Consider the following 12,446-nt stretch of genomic DNA (forward strand, 5'->3'; position numbering starts at 1 on the left):
AACAAAACGAATAGAATGTTATTTCTATAGAAAATTTAGTAAAAATTTTATTTCTATAGAAAATTTTGTCAAAATTTTATATCTATAAAAGATTTGGTCAAAATCTTATTTCTACAGAAAATTTTGTCAAAATTTTATTTTTATGGAAAATTTTGTCAAAATTTTATCTTTATAGAATATTTCGTCAAAATTGCATCTCTATTAAAAATTTTGTCAAAATTTTATCTCTATAGAAAATTTTGTCAAAATTTTATCTCTATAGAAAATTTTGTCAAAATTGTATCACTATAGAAAATTTTGTCACAATTTTATCGCTATAGAAAATTTTGTCAAAATTTTATATCTATAGAAAATTTTGTGAAAATTTTATCTCTATAGAAAATTTGGCAAACTTTTATCTATATAGAAAATTTTGTCAAAATTGTATCTCTATAGAAAATTTTGTCAAAATTTTATCTCAATAGAAAATTTTTTCAAAATTTTATCTCTATAAAAAATTTTATCAAAATTTTATCTCTATCGAAAATTTTGTCAAAATTTTATCTCTATAGAAAAGCTTGTGAACATTTTATCTCTATAGAAAATTTTGTCAAAATTTTATCTCTATGGAAAGTTTTGTCAAAATTTTATCTGTATAGACAATGTTGTCACAATTTTATCTCTATAGAAAAGGTTGTGGAAATTTTATCTCTATAGAAAATTATGTCAAAATTTTATCTCTATCGAAAATTTGGCAAACTTTTATCTATATAGAAAATTTTGTCAAAATTTTATCTCTATAGCAAATGTTGTCAAAATTTTATCTCTATTGAAAATTTTGTCAAAATTTTATCTCTTTAAAAAATTTTGTCAAAATTTTATCTCTATAGAAAATTTTGTCACAATTTTATCTCTATAGAAAATTTTGTCACAATTTTATCTCTATAGAAAATTTTTTCAAAATTTTATTTCTATAGAGAATTTTTTCAAAATTTTATTTCTATAGAGAATTTTGTCAAAATTTTAGTTTTATAGAAAATTTTGTCAGAATTTTATTTCTATAGAAAATTTTGACAAAATTTTATCTCTATAGAAAATTTTGACAAAATTTTATCTCTATAGAAAATTTTGTCAAAATTTTATCTCTATAGAAAATTTTGTCAAAATTTTATCTCTATAGAAAATTTTGTCAAAATTTTATCTCTATAGAAAATGTTGTCAAAATTTTATTTTTATAGATTATTATTAATTTAAAGAAAAATTTTGTCAAAATTTTATCTCTATAAAAAATAACTCGATTTCTGAGAAAAAGTACGAGCAATTCCATTTCGATGTCACTTAGAGGACTTAGCGGAAAACATAATGTAGGTTTTTGAATTCTTTAAATATTTTAATAGGTATGATTTCTTTAATACAATATAAAATAAATTCTATATAATTCATATATTTATACATATATATACATATTTACAAAACTTACAAATAATTATTAAATAATTAATTTAAAATAAATAATACAATAACAGACTACTCAACACTATAAGCAATCGAATATAAGAAGAGCATAAATAATTTCCACCATTTCGATATAATGAATAATCAAAAGTACTATTCACCATTGTAATCCAATCTATGAAAGATGATACATTGGTATATACACCGGGATTATTTCGTAGACCACAGCCAACACCCCAAGACACAACTCCTACTTGTTTGCCGTTGCACACCATGGGGCCACCGGAATCACCTTGACAAGCATCTATACCACCAGTAGCCATGTAACCTGCACATATCATAGTTTCCGGAATTTTACCATAACTGCTCTCACATAGCGGATACGATACAATGGGAACTGTGGCACCCAATAATGTGCTGGGTATTTGGCTCTATAGAGAAAAAAAGTAATAGTTAATAGTTACAATGAATGAATGATTTTTTTTTTAACTCAAATTGAAATCTTAATTTTTTTTATATATTATTAAAATTATTAAAATTTTTCTAAAGCATAACTTAAGGCTTCAAATCCATTAATAAATTTAATTTCGCCAACGTCAAAACTCATTTCTCTTTTGACATCACTTACCGTTTCGGTTTTACCCCATCCACTGATGGTGCATGGAGTATTTTCTGCTACCGCCACAGCATTCAGATTAATAGCCTTTGCCGTAGGCCAATTCCAGGGAATGTAACCATTAACAAATATCAAAGCAATATCATTGTATAAATTCTCAGTACTAAACCCATTATGTTTTGCCAGCTCCTGTACATTATATTCCAAAGTATTGGCATCCTTTTTATATAGATTCGCTGAACCAACCACTACACGAAATTCACCAGCGCTGCGATCTGTTATAGGATCCGTATTGGCACTAGAAATATGTAAAAAAAAATAATAAAAAAAATTCTATTTTTTCCCACCAAATAGATGAGCACACTAATGGACATTTGTCCATCCAATTATGGGAAACTAACGTCTAATCTTACACTTACTTAATTAAGCAATGAGCTGCCGTAAGTATTATCCTCTGGGTTATAATGGATCCACCGCATACATGACCATAACCAAAACCGCGGGACTTTTCTCTAGAGACTAAACGCAGCGATGCTTGATAATTTGCATCGTTAATTGAAATTGTTGAACCTCCTACAATTTTTGCTCCCATAGATGGAGAGGTTTCTTCGAGTGTACTATTTAAAGGCAACGTGTCTATAATTAAAATAAAATTTTAATAAAGATATTTGAATACCTATGGCTTGCCCGTCCATCCGTCTGTACAAACAAAAAATTTTTTCTCTGATTCAATCACCAAATTAATTGATCCAATTATTTTTTTAATTGAAATGTCTTCAATCACGAAAATGATAGTATCAATCACAGTTTTAATTGGGCATAGAAAAAATTCTTGATTAAAAAATTCATTGATTTTTTCAGCAAAATTCAATTAATTTTTTAATTGATTAATTAAAAATTTAATTGATGTTGATTGCAAAACGCAATTAATTTATTAATTAAAAAGGGTAACTATTTTTAATTACTTAGTTAGATTGGCTTAGAGTTTTTATTTGGATTAACAAATGATTGTTTGAAATACATTTTTAATTAAGAAAGTAAAAAAAAAATCAGCACTTTTTTTAACTGAATTAGTCTTCCGAATTTGATTAAAAAGTTAATTGTATAAATTAATTTTTTAATTAAACATTTTAAAAATTTCAATCATTGACTTAATTAACTTAATGTTTATATCATGATTAAAATTTAATTGTATCAATTAATTTATTAATTGAAAAAATTTTCAACTTCGATTAACTTTTTAATTGGAAATATTTTGGTGATATTTTTTTCTGTGCACGTATGTACCTGATTTCGGCAAGCATGTTCATGTGTGGTGAGAAAACAGTATTAATTCATCACACTTCTGGACAATCCCATAAAAGGGTAATATTTTATGGAATTGCTTAAAAAAGAAATATATGAACACATTTCCATTATCAAAATGCATTCTTTAAGAAGTACGCCTAAAAGTATGCAAATATTTCAAAGAACCAAAATACCAAAAACTACCTAACGAAAAATCTTAATTGTCAAAATTTTATTTCTACAGAAAATTTCGTCAAAATTTTATTTCTATAGAAAATTTTGACAAAATTTTATTTCTATAGAAAATTTTGACAAAATTTTATTTCTGTAAAAAAATTGTCAACATTTTATTTCTATAAAAAAATTTGTCAAAATGTTTATTTCTACAGAAAATTTTGTTAAAATTTTATTTCTACAGAAAATTTTGCCAAAATTTTATTTCTATAAAAAAAATTGTCAACATTTTATTTCTATAAAAAAAGTTGTCAAAATTTTATTTCTACAGAAAATTTCGTCAAAATTTTATTGTCAAAAACAAAGTTTTGTCAAAATTTTATTTCTGTAGAAAATCTAGTCAAAATGTTATTTCTATAGAAAATATTGTAAGAAATTTTATTTCTATAGAAACAAGCGTAACCCGGCCCGCTTCGCTGCGCCCCCCGAAACACATTTTCGTTAACTTAGTCAACCATATCCTTCGATCTGAAAACAAATTCGAAAAGATTTTTACTCTTCTAAAGAGTAGGGTCAGGGGTAGTCTGGCACAAAAACTGAAGTACTGATTAATCACTCCATGGTTTCCACACACGTGACCCGTACATTTCAAAAAAATCGGACTACTTGCTTTTTATATACAGAAATAGGGCGGTTATGCAGATGTAAAACGGACCGGCTTAACAAACGTCGGGTCAACAATTTTTTTGTTTTTTAATTGTTCTGTTTTCAAATCGTTTTTTTTTTTAATATTTGGTCGGGGGAAAAAAAGGGCACAGTGAGACCTTTTATTTTTCCCCGACCAAATATTAAAAAAAAATCATATACCTCATACATTTCATAATAATCCCCCAAGTTCTACGTAAAGTAGACAAAATTTAGTTTTTTCCCTGACCTTAAAAAAAGTCGGATAACAGGTTGGCTGATAGTCCCCGGTCTGACACATAGATGGCGTCGCTAGTATTAAATGCATATTATTTTTATATATTACCAACCTTCAAATGATTCGTATCAATATTTGACGTCTGTAAGTTAAGTAGTTTGTGAGATAGAGCGTCTTTTGTGAAGCAACTTTTGTTATTGTGAAAAAATGGAAAATAGGAATTTCGTGTTTTGATAAAATACTGTTTTCTGAAGGAAAAAAATACGGTGGAAGCAAAAAATTTCCCCAGGGAAATCAACAATAATTGATTGGTATGCAAAATGCAAGCGTGGTGAAATGAGCACGGAGGACGGTGAACGCAGTGGATGCCCGAAAGAGGTGGTTACCGACGAAAACATCAAAAAAATCCAAATTCGGTCGATATGTGACAATGGATGAAACATGGCTCCATCACTACACTCCTGAGTCCAATCGACAGTTGGATGAGTGGACAGCGACCGGTGAACCGTCTCCGAAGCGTGGAAATACTCAAAAGTCCGCTGGCAAAGTAATGGCCTCTGTTTTTTGGGATGCGCATGGAATAATTTTTATCGATTATCTTGAGAAGGGAAAAACCATCAACAAGGACTATTATATGGCGTTATTGGAGCGTTTGAAGGTCGAAATCGCGACAAAACGGCCCCATATGAAGAAGAAAAAAGTGTTGTTCCACCAAGACAACGCACCGTGCCACAAGTCATTGAGAACAATGGCAAAAATTCATGAATTGGGCTTCGAATTGCTTCCCCACCCACCGTATTCTCCAGATCTGGCCCCAGCGACTTTTCCTTGTTTTCAGACCTCAAAAGGATGCTCGCAGGGAAAAAATTTGGCAGCAATGAAGAGGTGATCGCCGAAACTGAGGCTCATTTTAAGGCAAAACCGAAGAAGTACTACCAAAATGGTATCAAAAAATTGGAAGGTCATTATAATCGTTGTATCGCTCTTGAAGGGAACATGTTGAATAATAAAAACGAATTTTGACAAAAAAATGTGCTTTTTTTGTTAGACCGGGGACTTATCAGCCAACCTGTTAAAGGGGAGGCTCCCCTCCTCGGCCAAATATAGAAAAATAAAGTAGCTGTTCTTTGCCCAGATTGAAGACAAACAAATTTTTGTGTGTACGAGGGCAACTGTCATATTTTTTTCTTTTGGCAAAAGAAATCAATTGTGCCACTATTAAATGAGTATGACACTTTTTTATCAATGGTGCTTTTTATGCCACTTTTAACACCTTTGGTGAAAGGTGCAGAAGCTTCGGTTTAACTTAAGCATATTTGGGCCTTAACAAAAATGAATCAACGGGAAAAGAAATGAGCAATACTGGTAATGCTTATCATGATCATAATTTTCCATTACTCATTCATATCAAGTTTTTATAACTTTTTGATTAAGAAAATTTGATAAAAATTAAATTATGCTACCATCAAAAAAGTACAAGGAAAGAATATACATTTCTTTCTTCAGAATTATTTCTAAGCTGAGAGACACAACACAGCAAATATATTTCATTTATTTAGTGTTGCTAAAACACCGAACAAATAGAAAATTTAAAAAAAAAGTTCGTTTAATTCTGTGTAATAGTTTTAAAATCAAAATATAAAATTTAAGTAAAAAAATGTTTAAAGAAATTGACATTTTTAAAATGTGTTCGTTCACGAAAAAAATTGTTTGCTTTCAATCGAATTCACAACAAATTAATTTTAAATAAAATTTTTTTAAATCACGAAAATGATAATATCAATCATCCATGTAACTTAAAAAATTAAGTGTTCCATTTAAAAAAATTTGTTTTTAATTTTAATTGAATTGAAAAAATATAGGTGTTATTTTTTTCTAATGTAACAAATCTATATTTTCCCTTGGGATAATTTCTGGATTTCAAACTCAAATGATCATGATATAAAAATTCACCCAAAAAATCAATTCTAATATCGAGATCCTCTTTTCCAACGATATCAAAAAATTCGTAACTCCCACACACTCACAAATTTACACCATAGCATAAATTCTAATGAATGTCATATTCACGATTTTTTTTTATTTGAATTTTCCATAGTTCTGCGTAAATAAATTTACCCTATCCCATTTTTTTCTGGGTCAACTTACTGGCTTCAATGTCAGTGATAAGACCTGATAGCACCACTGTACACAATATTAGCGAAATATTTTTAATCATTTTAAGAGATTTTTTTAATGACAAATAAACCACGTCTATCGAATTCAAAATCACAATCTTAACTGGATTCCCCTTAGCTGGAGCGGGCTGAACTACAATGGCGATTGATTCGTTATAAGTGACGCCACTCATCACCATATCTTATCAAAAGACAAAAAGCAAAACTCCAAAAACCATTGAAATAACAACGGAAATAACCTATGTGAAGTGTGTAAATATGATAAATAATATCTCATATCGATTTAGGCGTAATTGAATTGGCCCATTTGTTTTTACCCATTCCAGTGTAATGGCTTCTTCAGCGAATTTTCTATGAAATTATAAAGTTGCGTTTTTTTTTTCAAATTAGATCCAAATAAACCCAACAATCATTTTCATCTAGAATTAGTCCTTGAGATTAATATTTCATGATTCTCCCATGAAATATATTTACCTACTACAGAAAATTTTCTTTGCATATTTTCAGGCGTCACTACCATACTGTGCCTTTTTAAATTGATGCACCGAAAAACAAGTAAACGGTTTTATGGAAAAAATTAACTATTTCTTGGGAACATTGAACTAAATCTGTCTCCACTTTTTGAAATTTCCAAAATACATTGTTAAAACAAAAGGTTGAGTTACATATCATGCGTTAATCCGTGCGTTGATGGAAGGGTGATGGAAGGGTGATGGAAGGGTGATGGAAGGGTGATGGAAGGGTTGATATTTTCCAGTTTGAAGCACGAAACTATTGCTTTCAAAGAGAAAATTCAACTCTTCAATAAACGGACGCATTAACGCATTGTACAATTCCGGGGTATACTGGAATGGACTGTACAATTAATATGATGCTCCCAGAATCATAAAAAAAGGAAACAGAAATAAGAAAACAATAGATATTTCAGTTTGAGTTGCAAGTGTTTTATTGTGGGTGGCAGCGGCTTACCCTTTTTAAAGTCTGTGCACAAGTGAATTTTGCAAGTCAAAAAACAAAATTTACAAAGGGTCAGACATTGTTATTTAGAACAAAACAACAATTATTTTTTTCCAGAAGATGAAAAGGACAAATATGTTTAAGTTCAATTGAGTGAAAGCTTTCTTCGTGAAGCGGGGAAAGATTTCAGGGTTACCGCTTAGCTAATATTAATTCAAGCAATTTCGTAACTTTCTAATTTTCAATTCATAATCAATAATTTGGAATTCAATTCAATTTTAGAAAAATTCAGGTTGTGATTTTGGGTATAGGTTGTTGGAACGGAGTTCAACACGCATAGTATGTAACCCAACCTAAACACTTTAATTTCCCATAAAAGAAAAATCATTGGCAATCAACAAAAAATTAAAATTTATTTCCTACTAAATTCTGCCAGGTCTGCCCGTGTACCCACTAGGGACAACGGTTGCCACTCGAGCCAAAAATAGAAATTGGTCATAATTTTATTTCTGTGGAAAATTTAGTCAACATTTTATTTATATAGAAATTTTCGTCATAATTTTATTTCTATAGAAACTTTTGTCATAATTTTATTTCTATCCAAAATTTTATCAATATTTTATTTCTATAGAAAATTTTGACGAAATTTTATTTCTATCGAAAATGTTCTCAAAAATTTATTTCTATAGAAAATGTATAAAAAATTTTATTTCTATAGAAACTTTTGTCATAAATTTATTTCACAATTTTGTGATTATTATAAAAAAATTTTGTCAAAATTTTATTTTTATAAAAAATTTTGTCAACATTTTATTTCTATAGAAAACTTTGTCAAAATTTTATTTCTATAGAAAAGTTTGTCCACATTTTATTTCTATACAAAACTTTATCAAAATGTTATTTCTATAGAAAATTTTGTCAAAATTTTATTTCTATAGAAAATTTGGTCAAAATTTTATTTCTATACAAAATTTTGTCAGAATTTTATTTTTATAGAATATTTTCTCAAAACTTTATTTCTATGGAAAATTTTCTTAAAATTTTATTTCCATAGAAATTTTTCTTAAAATTGTATTTCTATAGAAAAAATTTTCAAAATTTTATTTCTATAGAAACTATTGTCATAATTTTATTTTATAGAAAAATTTGTTAAAATTTTATTTCGAAAGAAATTTTTGTCAAAATTTTATTTTTATAGAAAATTTGGGAAAATTGTATTTCTCTAGAAAATTTTGTCAAAATTTTATTTATATAAACAATTTTATAAACAATTTATATAAACAATTTTATATTTTATAAAATTTTGTCAAAATTCTATTTCTACAGAAATTTTTGGTTTTTTATCAAAATTTTATTTCTATAGAAAATTTTGTAAAATTTTGTTTCTATAGACAATTTTGTTACTTTTTTTTCTATAGAAACTTTGGTCATAGATTTATTTCTATGGAAAATTTAGTCAAAATTGTATTTCTATAGAAACTGGTCCTAATATTATTTCTGGGAAAAATTTAGTCAACATTTTATTTATATAGAAACTTCCGTCATAATTTTATTTCTATAGAAACTTTTGTCATAATTTTATTTGTACAGACAATTTTATCAAAATTTTATTTCTGTCGAAAATTTTGTCAATATTTTATTTCTATAGAAAATTTTGACAAAATTTTATTTCTATCGAAACTTTTCTCAAAAATGTACTTCTATAGAAAATTGTATAAAAAATTTTATTTTTATAGAAACTTTTGTCATATTTTTTTCACAATTTTGTGATTATTATGAAAAAATTTTGTCAAAATTTTATTTTTATAGAAAATTTTGTCAAAATTTTATTTCTATAGAAAACTTTGTCAAAATTTTATTTCTATAGAAAACTTTGGCAAAATTGTATTTATATACAAAAATTTATCAAAATGTTATTTCTATAGAAAATTTTGTCAAAATTTTATTTCTATAGAAAATTTTGTGAAAATTATATTTTTATACAAAATTTTGTCAGAATTTTATTTCTATAGAATATTTTCTCAAAATTTTATTTCTATGGAAAATTTTCTTAAAATTTTTTAAGAAAAATTTCTATAGAAACTATTGTCATAATTTTATTTTATAGAAAAATTTGTCAACATTTTCTTTCGAAAGTAATTTTTGTCAAAATTTTATTTCTATAGAAAATTTGGGAAATTTGTATTTCTCTAGAAAATTTTGTCAAAATTTTATTAAGAACTTTATTTCTATAGAAAATTTTGTCAAAATTGTATTTCTACAGAATTTTTTGGTTTTTTATCAAAATTTTATTTCTATAGAAAATTTTGTAAAATTTTGTTAATTTTTTTCTATAGAAACTTTGGTCATAGTTTTATTTCTATGGAAAATTTAGTCAAAATTTTATTTCTATAGAAACCGGTCATAATTTTATTTCTGTGGAAAATTTAGTCAAAATTTTATTTATATAGAAACTTTCGTCATAATTTTATTTTTATAGAAACTTTTGTCATAATTTTATTTCTACAGACAATTTTATCAAAATTTTATTTCTATCGAAAATTTTGTCAATATTTTATTTCTATCGAAAATTTTGTCAATATTTTATTTCTATCGAAAATGTTCTCAAAAATTTATTTCTATATAAAATTGTATAAAAAATTTTATTTCTATAGAAACTTTTGTCATAATTTTATTTCTATGGAAAATTTTGTCGAAAATTTATTTTTATATAAAATTTTGCCAAAGTTTTATTTATAAAGAAAATTTTGTCAAAATTGTATTTCTAGAGAAATTTTTTATCAAAATTGTATTTCTATAGAAAATTTTGTTAAATTTTATTTCCATAGAAAATTTTGTTAAGTTTTATTTGTATAGAAAATTTTGTTTCCATAGAAAATTTTGTTAATTGTTATATCCTGCGCCACACTGTGGAAAAGGGTATTATAAGTTAGTACATATATTTGCAACACCCAGAGTGGGCTCCTGAGTCGATATAGCCATGTCCGTCTGTCCGTGAACACATTTTTGTAATCAAAGTCTAGGTCGCAGTTTTAGTCCAATTGACTTCAAATTTGGCACAAGTATGTGTTTTGGGTCTGAATAGAACCCTATTGATTTTGGAAGAAATCGGTTCAGATTTAGACATAACTCCCATATATATTTCGCCCGATATGGATTTATATGGCCCCAGAAGCCAGAGTTTTACCCTAATTTGCTTAAAATTTTGCACAAGAAGAACAATTAGTACTATAGTCAAGTGTGCCAAAGTTTATTGAAATCGGTTCAGATTTAGATATTGCTCCCATATATATCTTTCGCCCGATATGGACTAATACGGTCCCAGAAGCCAAAGTTTTACCCCAATTTGGTTGAAATTTTGCACAATTAGTAGTGTAGTCAAGTGTGCCAAATTTTATTGAAATCGGTTCAGATTTAGATATAGCTCAAATAATTCAACTAAATGAACGTACGAAACAAGTATGAATTAAAATAGTACACGAAGACTGTTTGTTTGGCTTCAATCAACGAAATTAATAGAATTTTACTGAAGGAAAGTGGGCTGGTGGGCTGTATGGTGGTGAGGACAGGTGCGATCCTGGCGGGTGGCGATGATGATGTTGAAACGGTTCGATGTTGACTGGTGACGAAGGTGAAACGGTGCGATGTTGATGATGTCGGCCGATGGTGCTCGTACACGGGGGTAGCGATGGTGTCGGCTCGCTGGTGTTCGGGAAACGGGGATGACGATGACGTAGTGCCTACGGTGTTCGTGTACGGGGTTGACGATGGTGTCGGGGATGACGATAATGTCGGGACGATGGTGCTCGTGAACGGATGACGATGGTGTCGGCCCGATGGTGTTTGTGTACGGGTATGACGATGATGTCGGGCTGATGGTGCTCGTGAACGGGGATGACGATAATGTCGGGTCGATGGTGCTCATGTATGCGGATGACGATGATGTCGGACCGATGGTGTTCGTGTACGGGGATGACGATGGTGTCAAGCCAATGGTGCTTGCTAACGGATGCCGATAGTGTCGGACCAGCTGGTGCTCGTGATGGTGTCGTGTCGGTTTCTGTAACGAGAATAGAGACAGGAGAGGGTTCGGCTATACTAGCACTTGAGTGATGAGAACGAATCGCGTAAACGGACGAACCGCGTAAGCAGCCGAACTGCGTAAGCGAATGAATCGCGTAAGCGGACGAACCGCGTTAAGGGGAGAGGTGCTAGTATAGCCTGTTGAGAAAGAGGGGATGGGAGAAGGTGGTTAACTACAAAGGTAGGATGTCAACTAATCACCTTAGGTATGGTCGGGATGCAAACGAATGGCGTTAAGATGAATCGGATGCTGCTATCGGAAGTTCGACTGCGGTCGGCGCCACTCGCTTTAGTACTCGTGAAGCTTCGGTTGATTCATACCATCGCCCACCGTGGTGCAATGGTTAGCATGCCCGCCTTGCATACACAAGGTCGTGGGTTCGATTCCTGCTACGACCGAACACCAAAAAGTTTTTCAGCGGTGGATTATCCCACCTCAGTAATGCTGGTGACATTTCTGAGGGTTTCAAAGCTTCTCTAAGTGGTTTCACTGGAATGTGGAACGCCGTTCGGACTCGGCTATAAAAAGGAGGTCCCTTGTCATTGAGCTTAACATGGAATCGGGCAGCACTCAGTGATAAGAGAGAAGTTCACCACTGTGGTATCACAATGGACTGAATAGTCTAAGTGAGCCTGATACATCGGGCTGCCACATAACCTAACCTAACCATCGCCCCAACAAACCCGCATTCTCAAGTCGGTAGTGACCGCAACCAAATGGGAATTCTAAACATATTAGGATGTTGAAATTTTGCACAGGGAGTAGAATTAGCATTGTAGCCATGTGTGCCAAATT

The 12,446-nt window shown here is 29.7% G+C and overlaps 1 protein-coding gene across 1 annotated transcript; it reads right to left on the reverse strand.

The window, feature by feature from the left end:
• Positions 1 to 1,348: 1,348 nt before the first annotated feature.
• On the reverse strand, positions 1,349 to 6,789 carry LOC142231425 (trypsin-like). Its single transcript, XM_075302033.1, has 4 exons — positions 6,582 to 6,789; positions 2,470 to 2,686; positions 2,063 to 2,348; positions 1,349 to 1,865 (listed from the first exon to the last, which is right to left on the reverse strand). Exons 1-4 carry the CDS (start codon positions 6,787 to 6,789, stop codon positions 1,482 to 1,484), a joined length of 1,095 nt encoding a protein of 364 aa, XP_075158148.1. The 3' UTR covers positions 1,349 to 1,481.
• Between the last annotated feature and the right edge of the window lie 5,657 nt (positions 6,790 to 12,446).

This window comes from Haematobia irritans, chromosome 3 (assembly GCF_050003625.1).
Source record: "Haematobia irritans isolate KBUSLIRL chromosome 3, ASM5000362v1, whole genome shotgun sequence".
Taxonomy (NCBI): domain Eukaryota; kingdom Metazoa; phylum Arthropoda; class Insecta; order Diptera; family Muscidae; genus Haematobia; species Haematobia irritans.

What these genes read in the sequence shown, in the direction of transcription:
- LOC142231425 (XM_075302033.1), bottom strand. Translation starts at nt 6,789, where the DNA reads ATGGTGATGAGTGGCGTCACTTATAACGAATCAATCGCCATTGTAGTT. An exon ending in TATCACTGACATTGAAGCCA is followed by an intron (nt 2,687 to 6,581) that starts GTAAGTTGACCC and finishes TTTTAATTATAG; the next exon opens with ACACGTTGCCTTTAAATAGT. An exon ending in GATGGGGTAAAACCGAAACG is followed by an intron (nt 1,866 to 2,062) that starts GTAAGTGATGTC and finishes TTTTCTCTATAG; the next exon opens with AGCCAAATACCCAGCACATT.